We start from the raw sequence: 22,333 nt of genomic DNA, 5'->3' as shown, positions 1-22,333 counted from the left end.
CCCCACACATGGCTGCATCTGTGTACTGCACAGAATCTGAGGAGGAGGGGGGACACACACTCCTCCTGAGCTGTCTGCCCCATAGAGGCTGACATTTTTTGGGCATAATAAAGGATGTCCTTTGGGGGGGTCTTTTCCCAGCTGTTTAGGGGGTTTAGGAGTGCCACTCACAGTTCCTCTGTGCTTCTACCCTCCTCCATTTGAGATCCGCTGCGGCTGGGCACCTTCATGGATTTCTTGAGCCGCCAAGGCCGCGGCAGTCTCCCTTCCTTTACGGGTCATCATGACAGCGGAGAAGGCCAGGAAACCCTGCCGGAGGCTGTACAGGGCACAGGGCTGCAGATTGGAGTGGGGATATGCCAGTCAGTGCGGGAGGGAAGGATCGGTGCAGGGCAAGTGTCAGAAGCCTCGTGAGGTTGCGACTGCTCACATGCCCTTGCTAGCCACGCCTCCACTCCAGGACCTTAAGGTGCTGCTTCTTGAGCCGCTCCTTTGTTTCCCTGGCCGTGTGTTTTGGGTTATTGTCATGCTGGAATACCCATCCACCACCCATTTTCAATTCCCTGGCTGAGGAAAGGAGGTTCTCACACATTTGATGGTACATGGCCCTGTTCATTGTCCTTTTGATGCAGTGAAGTTGTCCTGTCCCCTTAGCAGAAAAACACCCCCAAAGCATATTGTCCCCCCCATGTTTGGCATGGGGATCTTGTTCTTTGGGTCATAGGCAGCATTCCTCCTCTTCCAAATAGGCCACGTTGAGTTGATGCCAAAGAGCTTTATTTTAGTCTCATCTGACTACAACACTTTCACCCAGTTCTCCTTGAATCATTCAGATGTTCTGTAGCAAACTTCTGACCTGCCTGTACATGTGCTTTCTTGAGCAGGGGGGACCTTGCAGTTGCTGCAGGATTTCAGTCTTTCATGGCATAGTGTTGCCCAATTTTGGTGACTATGGTCCCAGCTGCCTTAAGATCATTGGCCAGATTATCCTGTGTAGTTCGGGACTGATTCCTCACCATTCTCATGATCATTGAAACTCTGAGGTGAGCTCTTGCATGGAGCCCCAGACCAAGGGAGATTGACATTTATTTTGTGTTTCTTCCATTTGCTAATAATCGCATCAACTGTTGTCACCCTCTCACCAAGCTGCTTGTTGATGGTCTTCTAGCCCATTCCAGCCTTGTGAAGGTCTACAATTTTGTCCCTGACATTCTTTGACAGCTCTTTGGTCTTGGCCATGGTGGAAGATTGGAATCTGATTGCTTCTGTGGACAGGTGTTTTTTTATATAGGTAACAAGCTGAGATTAGAAGCATTCCTTTTAAGAGAGTGCTTCTAATCTCGGCTCTCTACCTGAATAGAAGACACCTGGGAACCAGAAATCTTGCTGATTGATAGGGGATCAAATATTTCACTCATTAAAATGCAAATCAATTTATATACTTTTTTTTTTTTTTTTTTGTGTTTTACTGGATTTTTTGGCTGTTCTGTCTCTCACTGTTAAATCAAACCTACCATTTAAAATTTATAGACTGATCATTTCTTTGTCAGTGGGCAAACGTACAAAATCACCAGGGGATCAAATACCCTTTTCCTCACCTGTACTTCTGAAAATACAAAGGCAGTGCTGCCTAATGCTCACCATGTTAAATCTAAAGTGTGTTTAAACCCAAAAATGTACTATATTGCAGCTTTCTAGTTATCAGATGTGGTGGTTGCATTTGTTTTCTTTTTTTGTAGGCTTCTTTTTTCCCCCTCTGTTTTCATCTGGTGACCTGGCTTGTAAGGCACATCCTGTATTGGAGTGCCTCCACTATGGATGAGGAGCACAGGGGGGCACATTTGGACAGCAGCATTGTCTGGGCGAGGGGAGTGTCAGAAGTATTAGCAGATTTAAATATACTAACAAACTGAAGCTGAACTCCAGCTAATGCTTTATAGTCAGTTACAACAAACAGTATTTTTTTCTTTTGGAATAAAAGATGATTATTTTAAGAACCCCTGCTAGTTAAATGGTCTGTCTCATCCCTGTAACTGGAAGAGAGCTGGTGGTTTTGAAAAACCACAGACTTACTGGCTAAATCACCAGATGAAAATAGAAGAAAGCTTAAAAAGGGAAATCAATACAGCTTATCACATCTAAGAATTGGTAAGCTGTAAAATAATAAATGTTTGCTTTTGGGTTTACTATTGCTTGAACAGCTCTAAATAGGTGCTGAAGAGAGGAAATTGTTCTTTTTTTATGTTCAGAAGTGGAAAAACATTTTTAAAACATTTTTTTGACAGGTAAATATTACAGTAGTACAAAAGACTCTACTTTTTAAACGGCAACATATCATTATAGAATAATCTAGCACAGATCAATGAACAATTCCTGCCAACAGTTCAGAAGCACTTAGGCCCAATTCAAACTTGGCGATTTGAAATTGCAGGTGGAATCCCTGCAATTCCAAATCACGTGGCAATCGCAGCAAAGTGTGCGCTTGGGTGCCATTCATTTTAAATGGCATCCCAAATGCAGTGGAATTTGTGCAACGATTGTTGCACCAATCATGGCAAAATCACACCGGGTCTTCACCCGTCACTTCTTAGGACTGCATGTCAAATGATTCTTTGCAACAGCTTCAATACATGCCCCTAGAAAAGTTACCTTATGTGAGGGCACTGCCTGCCCCTACATGCACAGGCGCCTTGGATTGCACACAGAAGACATGCCTCTAATTCTCCAAGGAAAGTACGGTAATTTGCAGCAGTGCTGCCCCAGTAGAGGGTGTGTCTTCTGTGCATTGTCCTTATGGGGGCTGCCTGTGCATGTCGGCTCACATGGATCTCTAGTCTTCTCCACCCGTAAAGTCCAAATTCTAATTTTCCTAGCCTTCTGTCTGTGTCAATGGACGCAGCAGCAGGGCTCAGGAGCGAGCACTCACAAGTGCCCCCCATGGAAAGGAGGAGCCAGGCGCGCCAGCGGGGGACCCAAGCAGAGGAGGTTCAGAGCTGCTCTGTGCAATTCCATTGCACAGAACAGGTAAGTACAGAGATGTTTTTTTTTTTTCGTTCCTTTACAATCGCTTTGATAATATGATTAAGGGGCAGACAATGTAAAGGTTTACTTGGAATGCTGAAATCGCTAAAAAAACAAACAAAAAAAAAACGGTTGAATATCACGTTTAATATTGCAGATAAAAATCTCATATGCACCATTTTGAAGCCAGCAGATGACAAATGTGAGTCTACTTTTCCTGAGGTTACAGACTGGTGCATTACTACTCAGCTTGGACTACAATAATATTATCTGAGGTTATACACACACAATGCTGAATAGCTCAGAGGAGGGACCCCCTTCTTCTTCTTTCTTGACACAGAGGGTGGGATCGCCTGGGCTGGCAGATACCAAGTGCTAGTTAATTAAGGATTTTATTCAAATAATTATAATGCGCAGCATTCATTTCTAATCATTTGAAAACCACTATAGTTTCTCTTTAATACACGGGAATGCTCAAATTAAGTTTTGTTAAATTGTAGAAGCATTAGCCCAGCATGCAAATTATGATTCAGAGCACCATAATATTTTGTAAGCTATTTTTGAGGGGCCTAAGATTATTAGCAAAATTCTTTATTCTGTTGGGTTCTTTTGAAAATTTCAAGTTTTTTTTTTTTTTTTTGAAAGAAGGGGGGTGTGTATGAAAAGAATGACTGTCCATCTGTTGTGGAGTCTCAGGAAAAAAAACGGACACTTGGTTAAGCAGAATGATGGTGCTTCTATTCAGTTACAGGGTCATGAATGCTTGGAGCTTAGTAAAATTGTAGTTTTATAACCATTCATTAAATACCAACTGCAGGCAAACACCCAAATATCAGTTATGTGTGTTTTTACAGGAGTTACAGTAATGCCAGCTAGTGTCATTTCAGAAGAGGGTTTCTAGGAATCCACTTCACATTAGGCCAGTACTTTGTTTTTAGCCATTCCAGGGGGCCTCCAATTGTTTGCTTTGCGTCTTTATCCTGTTAAGCGACCCGTGACCGGATACTGAGACAGAAGCTTTCTTACACTGGGCAGTTGGTTTCACTCCAGAATGCCTTGATAGTCTTTAGATTTCATTGCACCCTGCAGAGAGTCAGGGCACCCCATACCAGACACAGCAAAACAGGCCCAAATCATAACTAAGCCTCCTCCATGTTTCACAGTAGGTACATTGTTCTTTTCTTTGACATAGCTATTGTGACTTGCCAAAAAATCATTTTTTTTTTCTATCCAAAGGACACTCTCCCTAAAGCTTTGTGTCTTGTCCTATGCATTTTAGAAAATTCTAGTATGGCTTCTTTAAGTTTTTTTCTTTTAACAATGTAGCCCTCCTAGGTCTTCTTCCTTTGGGCACTCTGTCACTCAAAAAGTGATGGAGGGTGCAGTCAGACACTGATGTACCTTGAGCTTCAATTTGGAAGTTTTTAATTGGTCTTTTTCTACCATGCACACTATCTTTTATTCTGGGATCCTCTTTTGGCCACATCTAGGGAGATTGGCTACAATCCTTTGGAACCTTAAGTGTTACTAAACCCACAACAGTAAAATCATTCTATATATGCAGTAAAGCATGCTTGTTATACTCACTGTGGAACCTAAGGGGTTAATCCTCTGTGTGGTGTAAAAAGATTGTTTGATCCTGTATGCACAGATATTCCTCTTCTTGCATTGCCCCTATAACATGTCCGTATAAGACCGAGTTACTGGAATCAGGCTACACATGCTCATTTGGTTGTGTATTACTAGAGCTTTTTTTTATTTTCTTGGGAGAGTGCATGTGATCAGCGCAGGGCCAATTAGCAGTCAGAGAATCAGGGGTCCTGCATCCTGATGGGGCAACCAGTGCATTATGAAATCTTCTCCTACAAGCTTTACCGGGAACTAATAGAAATCGCAAGACTGCTATATACTGCTGGTGAGAAAAGGTATTTAGCAGTTATTTACTAAAATGATTGCATTTTCATGTTCTGTGTACTGTGGAACACTAGATATAGTTAATGCAGGCTCCTGGGTTTAGTAGCACTTAAAAGTGTAAGTTCACCTTCACAGAAAATCTGTAAGGTTGGACCCCCTCCCCATCCCCTTCGGTTCTACTGTACTGTAGTCCTGTGATCCTGCTTTGTCAGGTACCGGAACACCACTTTACCAGTTCGGGGATCTGAAATCCTCACGGCTTAATCCTCTTTCCGTCCCTTCTAAGCAGGGCCGCTGATAGGGGGGGACCACCAGCCCTCTTGTAGGGGGCCCGAGCACACAGGAGGGCCCACACAGAGAGGGGGATTAGTGATGGACAACAAATACAGAAATCTTCCTCCAGCACCTGAATCTGATCTGTCCCTCTCCCTGCTATCAGCTTTTATCTGTTGAGAAAGAGACAGTCGTCCCTCACTAATGCCCCTGCCTTGTGTGGGCCCCCCTCCCAGCACTTATCTCTGCTCAGGAGTTTATTTGTAAATTGTAACATTGTTTCTCTCTCTCTGTCTCCGTGATCACTGAGCTCCAACTGCCCAGCCTGTATATTTTTCTCATTTCATCTTCTTTTTTATTTAACATAGTTTTTTTTTGGATTTAGCAGGAATTATGTGAGCTGTGTTATATTTGTGTCTGATAATAGTGACTTTTGTTGTAATTTTAGCTAAATATATCTTTAATATTTTTTTGGGGGGGCCCTGTCAGGTAGTCTGTACAGGGCCCTGCCATTTCTAACAGCAGCCCTGCTTCTAAGCGTGTATGGACAAGAGGCATTCTAATAAGAATCTATCTAGCCCGTCCTGTCAGTGCTGAGAGGAGAGAATTCCAGGTGGATTTTAAATCCCTAGACTAGTAAAGCGTCGTTCCAGTCCCTGGCAGAGGAGGATTGTGGGGTTACAGTACAGCGGGAGTGGAGGGGATAGGAAGAGGGTCCAGTGTAACATCCCCTTACAGATTTTAAGTAAAGGTGAACTTACACTTTTAAACATCTTTCAAAATGTATATAGTCACAGGAACATCAAGCTACTTGGAGATGGTCCTTTAACCAGTTGCCGACTGCGCACAGTATATTTACTGCGGCAGTCAGCCCCGGCCAGGCAGAGTGACGTAGGTCTACTTCGCTCGCCTGTCACCGGGTTTTGAGCCAATAGCGGGCGAGCGCGCGCCCGCCTCGGCTCGTTCACGGAGGAGTGCGGGCGTGTGACCGGCGGACCCGATGTCCGCCTGTCACACTACGATCGTCGGTAGAGCGGGAGAAAGGCGGAGCGGCTTATGTAAACAAGCCGCCTGTCATTCTCCCCTGTGTAAAAATGGAGATCAGACGGTTCTACTATGTAGAACCGTTGATCTCTGTTTTTACACTAGTAGCCATGTCCCACTACAGTTAGAAACACGCCCCTAGGACACACTTAACCCCTCCCTGTCCAATACAGTTAACCCCTTCCCTGCCAGTGTCATTTTTACAGTAACAGTGCATATGTATAGCACTGATTACTGCAGTAATGTCACTGGTACCCCCAAAAGTGTCAAAAATGTCAGTCAAGGGTCCGATCTGTCCGCCGCAATGTCGCAGTACTGCAAAAAAAATCGCAGATCGCCGCCATTACTCGTTAAAAAAAAAACACCAAAAATTACAGAAATCTTTCCTTTGTTAGTAAACATGATAACTTTTGCGCAAACCAATCAAAATACGCTTTTTGCGATTTTTTTTATTTATTTATTTATTTATTTATTTTTTTACCAAACATATGTAGCATAGAACAAATTGGCCGAAAATGTTAAAAAATTTTGATTTTTACATTTTTTGGGGGGGGAATTTCATATAAAAAAAAGTGAAAAATATTGTTATTTTTGCAAAATTTACGCTCTTTTTTTTGTTTATAGCGCATGATCAAAAAATCGCACAGGTGATCAAATACCACCAAAAGAAAGCTCTGTTTGTGAGAAAAAAAGGACGTGAATTTCGTTTAGGTACAGTGTCGACGACCGCGCAATTGTCCGTTAAAGTCACGCAGTAAAAAATCGCAAAAAAAACCCTGGTCGGGAAGGGGGTAAAATCTTCCGGGGCTTAAGTGGTTAACTTTGACATGGTGGTCTGTAATTCTCTGCCTGATCTCCTCAGACAACTCACTCCCTCGCTTCTCTGGTCCATGTTCAGTGTGGTCCATATGATCATACCAAACAGCAGAATGACTACTTTTCTCCAAATAAATAGGCTGATTGATGATGTGCAATAGGAATTACAGAAAGCTGTTGGTTTGAAATGTCACGGTGATACAATCATTTATAATCTTTACTAGGAGTGCCAACAAATTTTTCTAGGCCATGTTAAAATATCTTTTGTACAATAAGCATTTTTCTTTTCACACTTTTTTTGCTTTACTCTTTGACATACCATAAGCATGCAGGGCTTCATGGGACAATTGCATTTCATTTTGCTACTTTAAAGGAGGAATGAGATATTGGGGTTGATTTCCTTTACTGGTGAAGCAAAATCTAGTGCATCTGGGCATTGTAGCCAATCAGCTTTCTACTTCAGCTTGTTCAATTAGACTGTGACAATAAAACATGGATGCTGATTGGTTTCTATGCAGAGCTGAACCAGATTTTGTACTCTATAGTTTTAGTAAATCTTACCCTTTGTTTTATTGAGCTGTATGGGTACCAACAATTTTGTCCTTGTTTGTAAGTCCTGTAGTAAATCTTACCCTTTGTTTTATTGAGCTGTATGGGTACCAACAATTGTGTCCTTGTTTGTAAGTCCTGTAGAAATATATCAGCTGCTTATTTCCCTGTTGGTCTGGTTTTGCTCTTTCATTTTGCTCTAGTGTTATCATGATTTGGAGGTGATGTATAATTATTTTTGCTGCCCGTTCGCTAATGACAATTGATCAGGACACACTCTGCCCCAGAGGTATATCCAGTGCACCATTACTAATGCTCATCAATACGCTGTATTACTGTCAATGTTAACGTAATGTCAAGTACATTCCAGCCTTTTTTGCCCCCAAACATTTACTCTTTTATTACGCCCCCTCCCATTCCAATTGTCATTGGCTTTTAGCAAATTCAATTCTGCAGCAGAAATTCTAACCTGAAAATCTAATCACATAAATGGATCTGATAATCGGATTACAGTATCTTTGATTTACAGCACACGACGGCCAAAGGAATCAGTGGAGAAAACTAATTTGCTAAATGATTTTTTTGGAGTGCTCTGCTGTGTGCAGCTACATTAGTCACTGTGGACTGGCAGCGAGCGGCAGGATTCAGCAGCTGTGTACCCTCTGTGTTTGCTGCATCTTCATATGCCCAGGGCTATGTGGTTAACTCTTGGCTAGCCACTGCCATCTCCTAGTTATCCACAATGCATTAACTTCTCTAGTGACTATAACTCTATAGCTCTTCTATTGATGTCCAGTAACCAAACCACTTTTCTAGAAATATTGGATTATAAAAGGTGCCTAATAGTGCCAATACATATGCCATACTGTTAACAATTCCACCTTTTTTGTAAAATCAATAAAACCTATTGCATTCTTGCAATTATGCATACCAGTTGTATTTTGTATATACAGACCAACAATACATAAAAAGTAGTACATGAAGAGCCTTTAAAATCATTTTCACAATATATTGTTATTCATCCACCTCCACTTGACACATCTTGGCCCCTTGATATAAAATAGAGTTTGGTCGGGGGGGGGGGAGTAATAAGATAAATCAGGACCTTTCATGAGTCTCTAACCCCTCATCTTCAAGTTCTGTGAAAACTGTATGTGACAATATGCATGCCAAAGATACAGTAGATATACTGTATATGTGTAAGGTCTTACTACATGCTATCCTATACATTTTATTAAATATTTAGCCAAGATTGGAATCAAGAGACTGGAGACCACCATACACACCTAGCCTCCGCCTAGGACCAGCTAAAAAAAAGGAATCTTTTTAATTTTTTTCTTTGCACACTTCCAGTGTTTTGAGATGGAAAGAGAGATGCCATTTAGTACAAAGTATGTAACCGAAGGGCACACCCTGCCCTCTGTTATGTGGACCACTGACAATTAATATGCAAAAGTGGTTGGTTAAATTTATTTTATTCAGCACTCCTTTATGCTGACACCCAAGCAGTTTAGCCATATGCATTCCACCATCGGAGGACACAGCTGGTTGGTTGCCATGCATTTACATGGTCTTTGGATGCATTAGCAGTGTGTTTTCTTATGCTATGTCTAAGGCCATCAAAGGCAGAAATGCGTCAGTGGGCTGCTTTGTATCTACTAGTGCTTGTTTATTAAAGAACATGGAAGATATGCTGGAGTGCCCGTAATTCATTTGCTCAACTGTACCTTGTGCTTTGCAAGGAGGAGTCATTTCCATGCACTGCTAGATAGGCGTAAGACTGGATAGGGGTTAACTGTTTATTTTTCTTGCACTTCTGTATGGGTGTAAGGCTGGACAGGGGGTACCTGTGTATTTCTTGCACTGCTGTATGGGTGTAAGGCTGGATAGGGGGTAACTGTGTATTTCTTGCACTGCTGTATGGGTGTAAGGCTGGACAGGGGGTACCTGTGTATTTCTTGCACTGCTGTATGGGTGTAAGGCTGGATAGGGGTTAACTGTGTATTTGCTTTGGTTGGGTTTCTTCTATCTACTAAATGGCATGAAATAATCTTACTGCACAAAAATAAGAATGTCCATAAAGCACCCAGAAAAAGGACTGCTTTGAGATTGAGATTACACTGACTTTTCTTTTTGTGTACTGATACTGAAATCAGAGGTATATCTAGAAGGGCTTTTTAAGAATATTTTTAACCAAGACGTGTGCCAATGAACTATCTTGTGCCAATGAACGCTACAAGTGCACAATGAATTCCAGCGTGTAGTCCAATAAAGGGGTTCTAAAGGCTACATGTTGTTGTTTTTTTTTCCCTTAAATGAATTCTCTGAAACCTTTCAAATAGTACCCCCCCCCCCCACACACACACACTTAAATACTTACCTGAGCCTGATCTTGAGCCAGCACTGTGCCCAAGAGCAGTGACTCCCTCTGCTCTCTCTCTCTCCTTACAGGACAGAGTGGCAGCAACTGGAGCCATTGGCAACTGGGGTACTGCTCCAGGACCATACACAAAGCCAACAGTATTTATTCTCCCTGGAGTTAGGCTTAGCCCTTTTCTGGACCCAAGTCCTCATAATCCGGGTTGGAGGTTCTTTTTCACCGAGATATTTCTCTAAACCACAAAATTCCAGGTCCCAAATGAGAAAATATTAAGGCTCCTTTCACACGAACGATCCGATCAGATCCGCCTGTCAGTTTTTCAGGCGGATCTGATAGGATCCTCCATGCATCCCTATGGGGCAGCGGAGACATGTCCGCTGACACCCGCTGCCATCCGCATCCGATCCTGTCCGTGAAATCCAGACGGATGGAAACCCTATTTTCCATCCGTCTAGGGAATCGGATAGGATGAGAGCGGACAGGTGGTCCGCTCTCATCCGATTCCCCATAGAGAGCAGTGGGGCTCTGACACCTCCCTCTCCGCACACAGTGTGGAGACGGAGCTGTCATCTGCCTGCTCAGCGGGGATCGGCGAATAGATCCCCGCTGAGCAGAGAATGGACCGCAGCTGGCAGCGCAGCGTGTAAAAGGAGCCTAACTTGGAGAGCACTGTAAGTCAGTCCCCTTCTTTCTGATCAGACCACACCTGGAACCCATGAGTACAACAACTGCAAACAAACCATGCACCTTAAAGGGACCACAATCCAAATATGGGACAAAATTCAACGTCTATCCAAGACCCATCCTTGGTGTCCTGTACAATGTATAGTATGAACCTACAAACAGTATATTACATATAGTGTATATTTTTCCCCTCCCCCAGAAGTGTGTATGTGAGATTTAAGTGAGGTGGGGCTCTTTTTAGAGGGGCAGGTGTGCGGTTAAGCTGGCCACGCATTATACAACTTTCTTGTTCAATTTCCTTTAGATTTACCTTCAACTGTGTTGTGCAGAGGCCTGCCTGATTGCATGCAAATTTAAAGTGTTTAGGTTTGACCTCATAATATATGGTTTTAGTAAAATTGTACAAGCAAGTTGTATAATGTACAGCCAGTCTTATGGTCCGTAGACCCGAACATAAAATCGTACGAAAAATACCGCTTTCGAAGTGAACGTACGATAATCTGATCATTAGTACACAGCTTTTGAGATTGAGACCGGATCATGACAATTCATGCCACATTATCCGATGGGACAAGCATGAAACCTTTCCCTTTAAGATACCAGATTGTACGATTTTCGTTTATTCAGTACAATTGTAATTTGAAAATACAATACAAATACACTACAACACATTACATCACTTCTGAATTTTTATTCTGTTGTACGAGAGTTTCCGTAACTTTTAGTAAACTTTTCATTTTCGATATGAGGCTAGCATACAAAAAAAAAAATTATTCGTCTGATAATCTCATTGTGTACCAGGCATTAGTCTGATATCACAGGTTCACTTTAAGCACATCTATACAAGTGAATAAAATGACGTTTTTGCTTTTAATCCTTCGTTCAGTTTGCTGCAATGGTTTGTACCTGAACTGCCACAGCTCTCATTGCTTTCAGGAAAATGTATGTTATTGTTTAATATTGGTTGCTCCATAATTTATGTTGATGTGTTCCAGATATCGTCAGCTGTGCGGATTCTGACCTCCCTCTAACAGATCTCTTTTTTCTTTCTAGCTTTTTTCAAGACGGACTGAAAGCTGTTGAAAGCCTCAAGCCCTCTATTGAGAAACTATCAACGGATCTGCACACGGTAATATACATTTTTAATGTGTGATGAGCAATCAGTGGCTAATTGCTGGGATTTGTTGATTAGGCTCAGAAAAAAACGGCTCCTATTGGGTCTTGTTGGTAGCAATTACAGTCCCTGCATTCACCATTTGATATTCTGTGCAGAAAAAGCATCTTTTATGTGCAAATATATAAATGTATTTATGCACACAGATTCCAATCACAGAATTAGTTTATGTAAACTGCTTGCCGCTGCTTAGCAGGTGGCCCGGTGCCTTTTATACACCTTTTAGCTTTACTTTCCTGTTGCTGAAAGTTTTTTTTTTCTTTTTTTTTTTTCTTTTAACCCATAAATATCTGTTTGGTTTTAGACTGTTTTGAAAAATACAAAGGAACAAAAACAAAATTGTACTGCTTTCCAAACAGAATTGTTATCCCTATTTCATATGAGTTTGAATTGAATAGCGGCAGATTGAACAATCTACTGACTGTTTCCATAGTTCATTTTATGTTGAGGTGATGCTAGTTTTGAGATTTAAAGCAGAAGATTTAAACCCAAAAACAAAAATCATTGCAGCCTGCCAATCCTTTAATGTGTGTCTGCATTCATTTTAATTTTAGGCTTTTTCCCCTTTATTTTCACTCAGTGATCTGGCCAGTAACACACTTCTTGTCTTAGGCTGCATTCACATGTCAGCGTATGATCGCTGGCAGAACCGCCGCGGTTCCGCCCGCGATTCGGAGATTAATTGCAAATCGCGGGACGCCTAGCGTTGCCCGTTGATTTGCAATAGCCCCCCAAACGCCGAGCGATATTGCCGCGATTTACGCCCGCCGAATCGCGGCAACATCGCGCAAACAAAATCGCGGGACGCAATACGCTCCAAAGAAGCTCTTGTACTTTTTTGGAGCGTATTGCGTCTCGCGATTTTGTTTGCGCGATGTTGCCGCGATTCGGCGGGCGTAAATCGCGGCAACATCGCTCGGCGTTTGGGGGGCTATTGCAAATCAACGGGCAACGCTAGGCGTCACGCGATTTGCAATTAATCTCCGAATCGCGGGCGGAACCGCGGCGGTTCTGCCCGCGATCATACGTTGACATGTGAATGCAGCCTAAGGGTGTCTCCACTCTGGGTGGAGGAGCAATGGAGACACCTTTGGACAGCAGAATTTAGATGGACCTGATAACCAATTCAAGTGGAATTCCAGCAAACACATGTGTTGAGGTTACAACAGTTTTTTGTTCCTTTACTGGCTGGATCCCCAATTTAATATAAAAGGAAAAGGAAAACGAATGCAGCCACCATATTAAAGCGGTTGTAAACCCAAAAACACTAACAAAAAAAAAGCCTGCAAGACAAAGGCATAATGAGCTAGTATGCATCGCATACTAGCTCATTATGTATTACTTACCTCAGAACGAAGCCCCGACACGGACCCCCGGACATCGCTGCGGGCGCTGCCATGATCCCTCGCCGTCTCTTCCGGGTTCGACGGCTCCGGCACTGTGATTGGCCGGAGCCGCGATGACGTCACTCCCGCGCATGCGCGCAGGAGTGATTTTCCGGCAAGCTCCCGATAAGGGAAGCTAAAGGTCCGCCGGACCTTCAGAGCGCATGCGCCGCTCTCGTGAGCGGCTGCATGCACTGCAAATATCTCCTAAACCGGCCTTATAGGCTTACCTGTAGGTAAAAGTAAAAAAAAGCGGGATACTACCGCTTTAAGGACTGGTAAGCTACAATATAATATTTTTTTTTAGGGGGTAGGGTAATACCGATACCACTTAATGGGTGTATTTGGACATCCATTTCAGGCTGGCCATACAATATACATAACCGTGAACCTCCCTCCCTTCCCCCCCAAACCTCCTCACACAGCTTTGGGCATTTGCGTTTCTTGCAAATTTAGTTGAATGTGTTGCATTCAACAACAACAAGCTTGCCAAGCACTACATGTTGGGTCAATTTTGCTGTGGGTGCGAAGCTTCGCGACTGAGGCATGAAAACACCCCCATCCACTGCTTATTGCAGCTTACGAGGGGGGGGGGGGTGTCTGGCGGTGGCAGAACCAATGCTCACCTGAACATTTTTGACGCCCCCCCCCCCCAACCGCAAGTCTAAACAAGGCCTAACTTTGATTAAGTTAAAGTGATTTAAAGTCTCTTTTTTTTTTTTTAATAATCTGTTATACTTGCTCTGTGCAGTGATTTTTCACAGGGCGGCACAGCTCCTCCTCTTCTTGGGTCCCCCACCGATGCTACTGGCTTCTCCCTCCTGCTGAATGCCCCCGTAGCAAGCAGCTTGGGGGCACCCAAGCCGAGCAGCTGCTCTATGTGTTCATTCAGACATGGAGCCATGGGTCGGCCCCGCCCCCTCTCTCTCCTCTTTGGCTCAATGTCTTTGACAGCAGCTGGAGCCAATGGCGCCCACTGCTGTGGCTCAGCCAGTCAGAAGGCAGAGTCCTGGACAGCCGAGTCTCTCATGCAAAATTGTTGGCTCAAGTTGGGGCTCAGGTAAGTGTTAGAATGGCTGAGGAGGGGAGCTGCACATAGAATGCATTAAGATAAAAAAAAACTTCTGCCTTTAGAACCACTTTAAGCTAACCATAGATGGATTTATATTTTTTTTAATCAATAAGACCTCCAATTTAAAAAAAAACAAACCTCATCCCTCATCTACATATCTACACATGTACAGTTTGTACACACAGATCGAGCAAAAGTATACCAACGGTCCCATTCAAGCGGAGTCCATCACTAAATCAATTCCTCACATATGGGAACAGCCATACAGTACATGGATAAAAAACTGACTGGTTCCTGCTGAGCCAGGCACATTTTGATCCATTTATAGACAGCTGTAGAGGAGTAAAGAAGGGAGAAAGTGCCACTGGAGCCACTAAAATGCATAAGAAGGAATTAGGTGGTAGAGCACGCTAGTCTGCTCCTAAATAAATGTATATCTTTTATATTCATTAAACCTTCATTCATATCTGCCATTTATACTTGGGGGGAGGGGGGTTACCAATGCATTATCTGTATAGTTTAGAGAGGATTAAAGTCCTCATCAACTTATGTTCATGAATCTCTTTAATTTCCAGCTGTTTCAATCAGGACTACAATTTTTTTGCTGTGTTTTAGTTTGCTTTTAGCTGCGATAATTACCTCTGATGGAGCCGCAGGGCTGAGTTATATATGTGGTAGTGCAGAGATCAGAATCTTCTGGGACTTAATTAGTGCATACAGATGTTAATGAGGTTCAGAAGACTGTGTCAGCTTCCTGAAAATCATTTTCTTGTCAGCTTAGACTCTGACCTGTATTAACCACTTAAGCCCCGGAGGATTTGGCTGCTAAAGGACCAGACCCCTTTTTTCAACTTGGCACTTCGTGACTTTAACTGATAATTGCTCGGTCATGCAATGCTGTACCTAAACGAAATTTACGTCCTTTTTTTCCCACAAACAGAGCTTTCTTTTGGTGGCATTTGATCACCTCTGCGCTTTTTATTTTTTGCGATATTAATAAAAAAAGAGCGAAAATTTTGCAAAAAAATGACATTTTCAACTTTGTCTTTTAAAAAATATCCAATATACTCAATTTATGTCATTTTTTTTGGCCAAAATATATTTAGCTACATGTCTTTGACAAAAAAAAAATCAATGAGCGTATTTTTATTGGTTTGCGCAAAAGTTATAGCGTCTACAAACTATGGTGTAAATACTGAAATTTACGAAGCTTTAATTTCTGACTGCCTATCTCATTTCATGAAGTGCTAAAATGGCGGGGCAGTACAAAACCCCCCCAAACTACCACTTTTTGGAAAGTAGACATCCTAAGGAATGTTCTGAGAGGCATGTTGAGCTCATTGAATATTTTATTTTTTTGTCACAGGTGTTTGAAAAATGACTAAAAAAATTTTTTTTTTTTTTTTTACACAAAGTTGTCATTGAAATGATATATTGCTCACACATGCCATGGGTATATGTGTAATTACACCCCAAAATATATTCTGCTGCTTCTCCTGAGTACAGGGATACCACATATGTGAGACTTTTTGGGAGCGTAGCTGTGTACGGGAGCCGGAAAACAAATCACCACCATCAGAATTTCAAAGGGCGTACATTTTTCATTGCATTTTCTCACTACCTATAACGGTTTAGGAGGCCCTGAAATGACAAGATGCCACAAAACCCCCCCAAATGACCCCATTTTGGAAAGTAGACACCCCAAGCTGTTTGCTGAGAGGCATGGTGAGTCCATGGAATATTTTATATTTTGCCACAAGTTTCGGGAAAATTACAATTTTTTTTTTTAATTTTTTTTTTTTACACAACGTTGTCACTAAAAGATAAATTTCTCACACATGACATGGGTATATGTGGAATGACACCCCAAAATACATTCTGCCGCTTCTCCTGAGTATGGGGATGCCCCATGTGTGAGACTTTTTGGGAGCCTAGCTGTGTACAGGACCGCGAAAACCAATCAACACTCTCAGGTTTTCTAATGGCGTAAATTGTTCATGTCACCTCTGCACTACCTGTCGCAGTTTCGGAGGCCCTAAAATTCCAAGATAGCACAAAACCCCCCCAAATGACCCCATTTTGGAAAGTAGACACCCCAAGCTATTTGCTGAGAGGCATGGTGAGTCCATGGAATATTTTATATTTTGCCACAAGTTCCGGGAAATATATATATATATATATATTTTTTTTTTTTTTTTACACAAAGCTGTCAGTAAATGATATATTGCTCACACATGCCATGGGTATATGTGAAATGACACCCCAAAATACATTCTGCTGCTTCTCCTGAGTACAGGGATACCCCATGTGTGAGACTTTTTTGCAGTCTAGCCGAGTACAGGACCCCGAAAACCAACCTCCACTTTCAGGCTTTCCAAAGGCGTAAATTGTTGATTTCACTCCTGACTACCTATCACAGTTTCGGAGGCCCTAAAATTCCAAGATAGCACAAAACCCCCCCAAATGACCCCATTTTGGAAAGTAGACACCCCAAGCTGTTTGCTGAGAGGCATGGTGAGTCCATGGAATATTTTATATTTTGCCACAAGTTCCGGGAAATATATATATATATATATATTTTTTTTTTTTTTACACAAAGCTGTCAGTAAATGATATATTGCTCACACATGCCATGGGTATATGTGAAATGACACCCCAAAATACATTCTGCTGCTTCTCCTGAGTACAGGGATACCCCATGTGTGAGACTTTTTTGCAGTCTAGCCGAGTACAGGACCCCGAAAACCAACCTCCACTTTCAGGCTTTCCAAAGGCGTAAATTGTTGATTTCACTCCTGACTACCTATCACAGTTTCGGAGGCCCTAAAATTCCAAGATAGCACAAAACCCCCCCAAATGACCCCATTTTGGAAAGTAGACACCCCAAGCTGTTTGCTGAGAGGCATGGTGAGTCCATGGAATATTTTATATTTTGCCACAAGTTCCGGGAAATATATATATATATATATTTTTTTTTTTTTTTTACACAAAGCTGTCAGTAAATGATATATTGCTCACACATGCCATGGGTATATGTGAAATGACACCCCAAAATACATTCTGCTGCTTCTCCTGAGTACAGGGATACCCCATGTGTGAGACTTTTTTGCAGTCTAGCCGAGTACAGGACCCCGAAAACCAACCTCCACTTTCAGGCTTTCCAAGGGCGTAAATTGTTGATTTCACTCCTGACTACCTATCACAGTTTCGGAGGCCCTAAAATTCCAAGATAGCACAAAACCCCCCCAAATGACCCCATTTTGGAAAGTAGACACCCTGAGCTATTTGCAGAGAGGCATGTTGAGTGTTTTGCAGATCTCACTTTTTGTCACAAAGTTTTGGAAATTGAAAAAAGAGGAAAAAAAATGCATTTTCCTGTTTTTTCTTCATTTTCCAAAAAAAATGAGAGCTGCAAAATACTCACCATGCCTCTCAGCAAATAGATTGGAGTGTCTACTTTGCAAAATTGGGTCATTTGGGGGGGTTTTGTGCTATCTTGGAATTTTAGGGCCTCCGAAACTGTGATAGGTAGTCAGGAGTGAAATCAACAATTTACGCCCTTGGAAAGCCTGAAAGTGGAGGTTGGTTTTCGGGGTCCTGTACTCGGCTAGACTGCAAAAAAGTCTCACACATGGGGTATCCCTGTACTCAGGAGAAGCAGCAGAATGTATTTTGGGGTGTCATTTCACATATACCCATGGCATGCGTGAGCATTATATCATTTACTGACAACTTTGTGTTAAAAAAAAAAAAAAAATTATTTTCCCGAAACTTGTGGCAAAATATAAACTATTCCATGGACTCACCATGCTTCTCAGCCAATAGCTTGGAGTGTCTACTTTGCAAAATGGGGTCATTTGGGGGGGTTTTGTGCTATCTTGAAATTTCAGGGCCTCTGAAACTGTGACAGGTAGTCAGGGGTAAAATCAGCAATTTACGCCATTAGAAAACCTGAAGATGTGGATTGGTTTTCGGGGGCGCGTACACAGCTACGCTGCCAAAAAGTCTCACACATGGGGTATCCCTGTACTCAGGAGAAGCAGCAGAATGTATTTTGGGGTGTCATTTCACATATACACATGGCATGTGTGAGCAATATATCATTTAGTGACAACTTTCTGTAAAAAAACAACAAAAAAAAAAGAAATAATAATTTTCCCGACACTTGTAGCAAAATATAAAATATTCCATGGACTCACCATGCCTCTCAGCAAATAGCTTTGGGTGTCTACTTTTCAAAAAGGGGTCATTTGGGGGGTGTTTGAACTGTCCCGGCATTTTATGCTCAATCTTATCCACACATCACCCACTCTTCTAACCACTTGAAAACCAAGCCTTTTCTGTGCCTTTTTGTTTACATGAAAAAATATTTTTTTTTTACTAGAAAATTACTTTGAACCCCCAAACATTATATATTTCTTTAAAGCAGAGGCCCTATAGAATAAAATGGGGGATGTTGCAAATTTTTTTGTCACACGGTATTTGCGCACAGATTTTCCAAACGCAATTTTTGCGAAAAAAATACATTTTTTTTTAATTTATTTCACAAATACACTATATAATTCCAATTTTTTTGGTAAAATTTAAAAGATGATCTTATGCCGAGTTCATAGACACCTGACATGACATGCTTTAAAAATTGCGCACGCCTGCGCAGCGGCAACAACGTACGTACATTTTTAAAAACTTTAAAAGTCTCTACAGGTTACCACTTTAGACTTACAGAGGAGGTCTACTGCAAAAATTACTGCACTCGATCTGGCGATCGCGGCGATACCTCACATGCATGCTGAAATTGCGGTTTACATATGACACTAGACCAACGCTTGCGTGTGCCATTGCGTGCAAGCACGGGGGGAAAGGGGGGGGGCTCAATTTTTTTTTTTTTTTTTTTTTTTTTTTTTTTTGCTTTTTTATGTTATTTTGACACCTTTCCTTTAATTTTTTTTTTTTAAATCATTTTTATTGTTATCACAGTGAATTTAGATATCCCCTATGATAGCAATCGGTAGTGACAGGTACTCTTTTTTAAAAAAATTGGGGTCTTTTATACTCTAGATCTCTCCTCTGACCTTAATGTATCTGACCACGCCAAAATTGGTGTGATAAAATACTTTCCCAATTTCCCAATGGCCCTGTTTATTTCTGGCGAAAAAGAAGTCATGAAATGCTCGTAGCCTCCGGCATCTTAGGCCATAGAGATGATTGGAGCCATTCTAATCTTCAATTAGCTCTATGGTTAGATAACTGAACCACCGGCTGCACTCTCGGGTTAACCGGTGGGACAGGAGAGCCCGAGAAAAACCACGGAAGGCTTCGGAAGGCGGCGGTGGGGGGGGGGGAGACCCCTCCCACTGCATGTAAAAGCAGTCTAGCGGCCAATTACCTGCTAGGATTGCTTTTACATGTTAGCCGACCGCTGGCTGTAAAAAACGATACCAAGATGATGCCTAAATCTGCAGGCATCATCCTGGTACAACCACTCAAAGTCCAGCAACGTACCAGTACATTGCTGGTCCTTGTTTGGCATATAGGTTTTTTTTTTTTCATGCAGCCTGTGGGCTGAACGGAAAAAAAGAGAACCTATCAGAAATCAGCACAGGAATAATGCGTAGTATTACTCATCATTAACCGCCCAAACAACCACCCACTGAATTTAATGATGGGTATACACGACACTATCCACGTATACCAAAATAGGATTTTAACTGCAGTGCTGAAATCAGAAAATCACCACAGCTGCTATCAGCAAAGGTATCCATATATGCTGAGCGCAAACACTGTTTGTGTCAGAATATATAAAATCAATGCGTGGTAGCCGACGAGGGACCTGCAAGAGAAACAGGTCACAAAAGAATGAAAAAACAAACAAAGTACATTAAAAAAAGTACATTAGGAAGAGTAGGACATATAAAATGACTGACACAACAAAAGTTTTTGGATTCTCATCATTAACCGCCCAAACAACCACCCACTGAATTTAATGATGGGTATACACGGCGCTATCCACGTATACCAAAATAAGATTTTAACTGCAGTGCTGAAATCAGAAAATCACCACAGCTGCTATCAGCAAAGGTATCCATATATGCTGAGCGCAAACGCTGTTTGTGTCAGAATATATAAAATCAATGCGTGGTAGCCGACAATTACCTGCAAGAGAAACAGGTCACAAAAGAATGAAAAAACAAACAAAGTACATTAAAAAAAAGTACATTAGGAAGAGTAGGACATATAAAATGACTGACACAACAAAAGTTTTTGGATTCTCATCATTAACCGCCCAAACAACCACCCACTGAATTTAATGATGGGTATACACGGCGCTATCCACGTATACCAAAATAAGATTTTAACTGCAGTGCTGAAATCAGAAAATCACCACAGCTGCTATCAGCAAAGGTATCCATATATGCTGAGCGCAAACGCTGTTTGTGTCAGAATATATAAAATCAATGCGTGGTAGCCGACAATTACCTGCAAGAGAAACAGGTCACAAAAGAATGAAAAAACAAACAAAGGACATTGAAAAAAGTATAGTAGGAAGGAGTAGAAGGACATATAAAATTACTGACACCACAACAGTTTTTGGATCCTTTTATTTTACTTTCTAACTGTTCCTTTATTTCTTGATTTGGGAGGGAGTGCGATCTTCTGCGATCTTCTCTTCCAGCTTGGGTCTCTCAAAATGTCGATGGACATCCAACATCCTTCGAGACCCTGTGTTTATGTGCCCTACACTGTGTCGTGCTGTACCCTACACTAATACTCCACTAGTGTATGGTAGCGCTCAAAACATTCCCCGATGCAGAGACCAGGATGGTCAGGACATTTGGGACAATAATAACGGGTGTCACGCCTAAATCCGCGCTTGCTACAGACACGACATCGTCTTTGGGGTCGTATTTGGGTAGGGGTACTCGGGAGGGCATAAGGAAAATGCCTCTCATGCAGCCGGCTCACTGCATCTGGAAGGGGAAGTTGGGCAGGCATGCCTCCTGGGTACAGGTAGGCAAGGATGACCGCTTCCTGGAATTCCCGGAAGGGTCCAGTTCGTCCTGACGCCTTGTATAGGACAAAGGCGTTCAGCATAGCCAATTGGAAAAGGTAAACAGACACTTTTTTGTACCAGCGTCTGGCTTTACGGGCAACTAAATACGGCGCCAAAAGCTGGTCGTTAAGGTCCACCCCTCCCATGTTAAGGTTATATTCGTGGACACAGAGGGGTTTCTCCATAACGCCAGTTGCCGTAGGGATTTGGACTGTCGTGTCTGCGTGAAGGGAGGACAGAACATAAACATCCCGTGTATCCTTCCACTTCACCGCAAGTAATTTGTCCGTTTTCAAGCAGGCTCTCGCCCCCCGACTAAGACGGGAATTAACAAGCCGTTGGGGGAAGCCCCGGCGATTAGGTCGCACGGTGCCACATGCGCCAATTTGTAAATCAAGCAGGTGACTAAATAGTGGCACGCTTGTGTAAAAATTGTCCACGTACAAATGGTACCCCTTTCCGGATAAGGGTGACACCAAGTCCCAAACAATCTTACCGCTGCTCCCTATGTAGTCTGGGCAGTTCGGGGGCTCCACAGTGCTATCTTTTCCCTCATAGACACGGAAATTAACTGTATAGCCTGTGGCCCTGTCACAGAGCTTATACAACTTGACCCCGTATCTGGCACGCTTGCTGGGGAGGTACTGTTTGATAGCAAGACGGCCAGTAAATTTAATCAGGGACTCGTCAATGCAGACAACTTGTTCGGGGGTAAACAAGGCTGCAAACCGCTGATTGAAGTGGTCTATGAGGGGCCGAATTTTGTGGAGCCGATCGTATGCAGGGTCTCCCCGAGGACGACAGATTTCATTGTCGCTGAAATGCATAAATCGCAGAATTTGCTCGTATCTCCCCCTGGACATGGAGGCAGAGTACATGCGCATATGGTGAGCTGGGCTAGTGGACCAATATAGCCGCAATTCACTTTGTTTAGTTATGCCCATGTGGAGGGAAAGGCCCAGAAAGATCT

At 42.4% G+C, this 22,333-nt stretch overlaps 1 protein-coding gene across 2 annotated transcripts in view; it reads left to right on the top strand.

The window, feature by feature from the left end:
• The window catches only part of ASAP2 (ArfGAP with SH3 domain, ankyrin repeat and PH domain 2), a 460,853-nt gene that overhangs the window by 260,125 nt on the left and 178,395 nt on the right, over nt 1–22,333 (top strand). For both annotated transcript variants that reach the window (XM_082252497.1, XM_082252496.1), the window contains exon 8: nt 11,735–11,810. In XM_082252497.1, the coding sequence (XP_082108623.1) occupies nt 11,735–11,810 (76 nt within the window). The remainder of the gene's footprint in view (nt 1–11,734; nt 11,811–22,333) is intronic.

This window comes from Pelophylax lessonae (genome assembly GCF_965119305.1).
Source record: "Pelophylax lessonae genome assembly, chromosome: 3".
Taxonomy (NCBI): Eukaryota; Metazoa; Chordata; class Amphibia; order Anura; family Ranidae; genus Pelophylax; species Pelophylax lessonae.
This window is presented reverse-complemented; position numbering and strand designations above follow the sequence as displayed.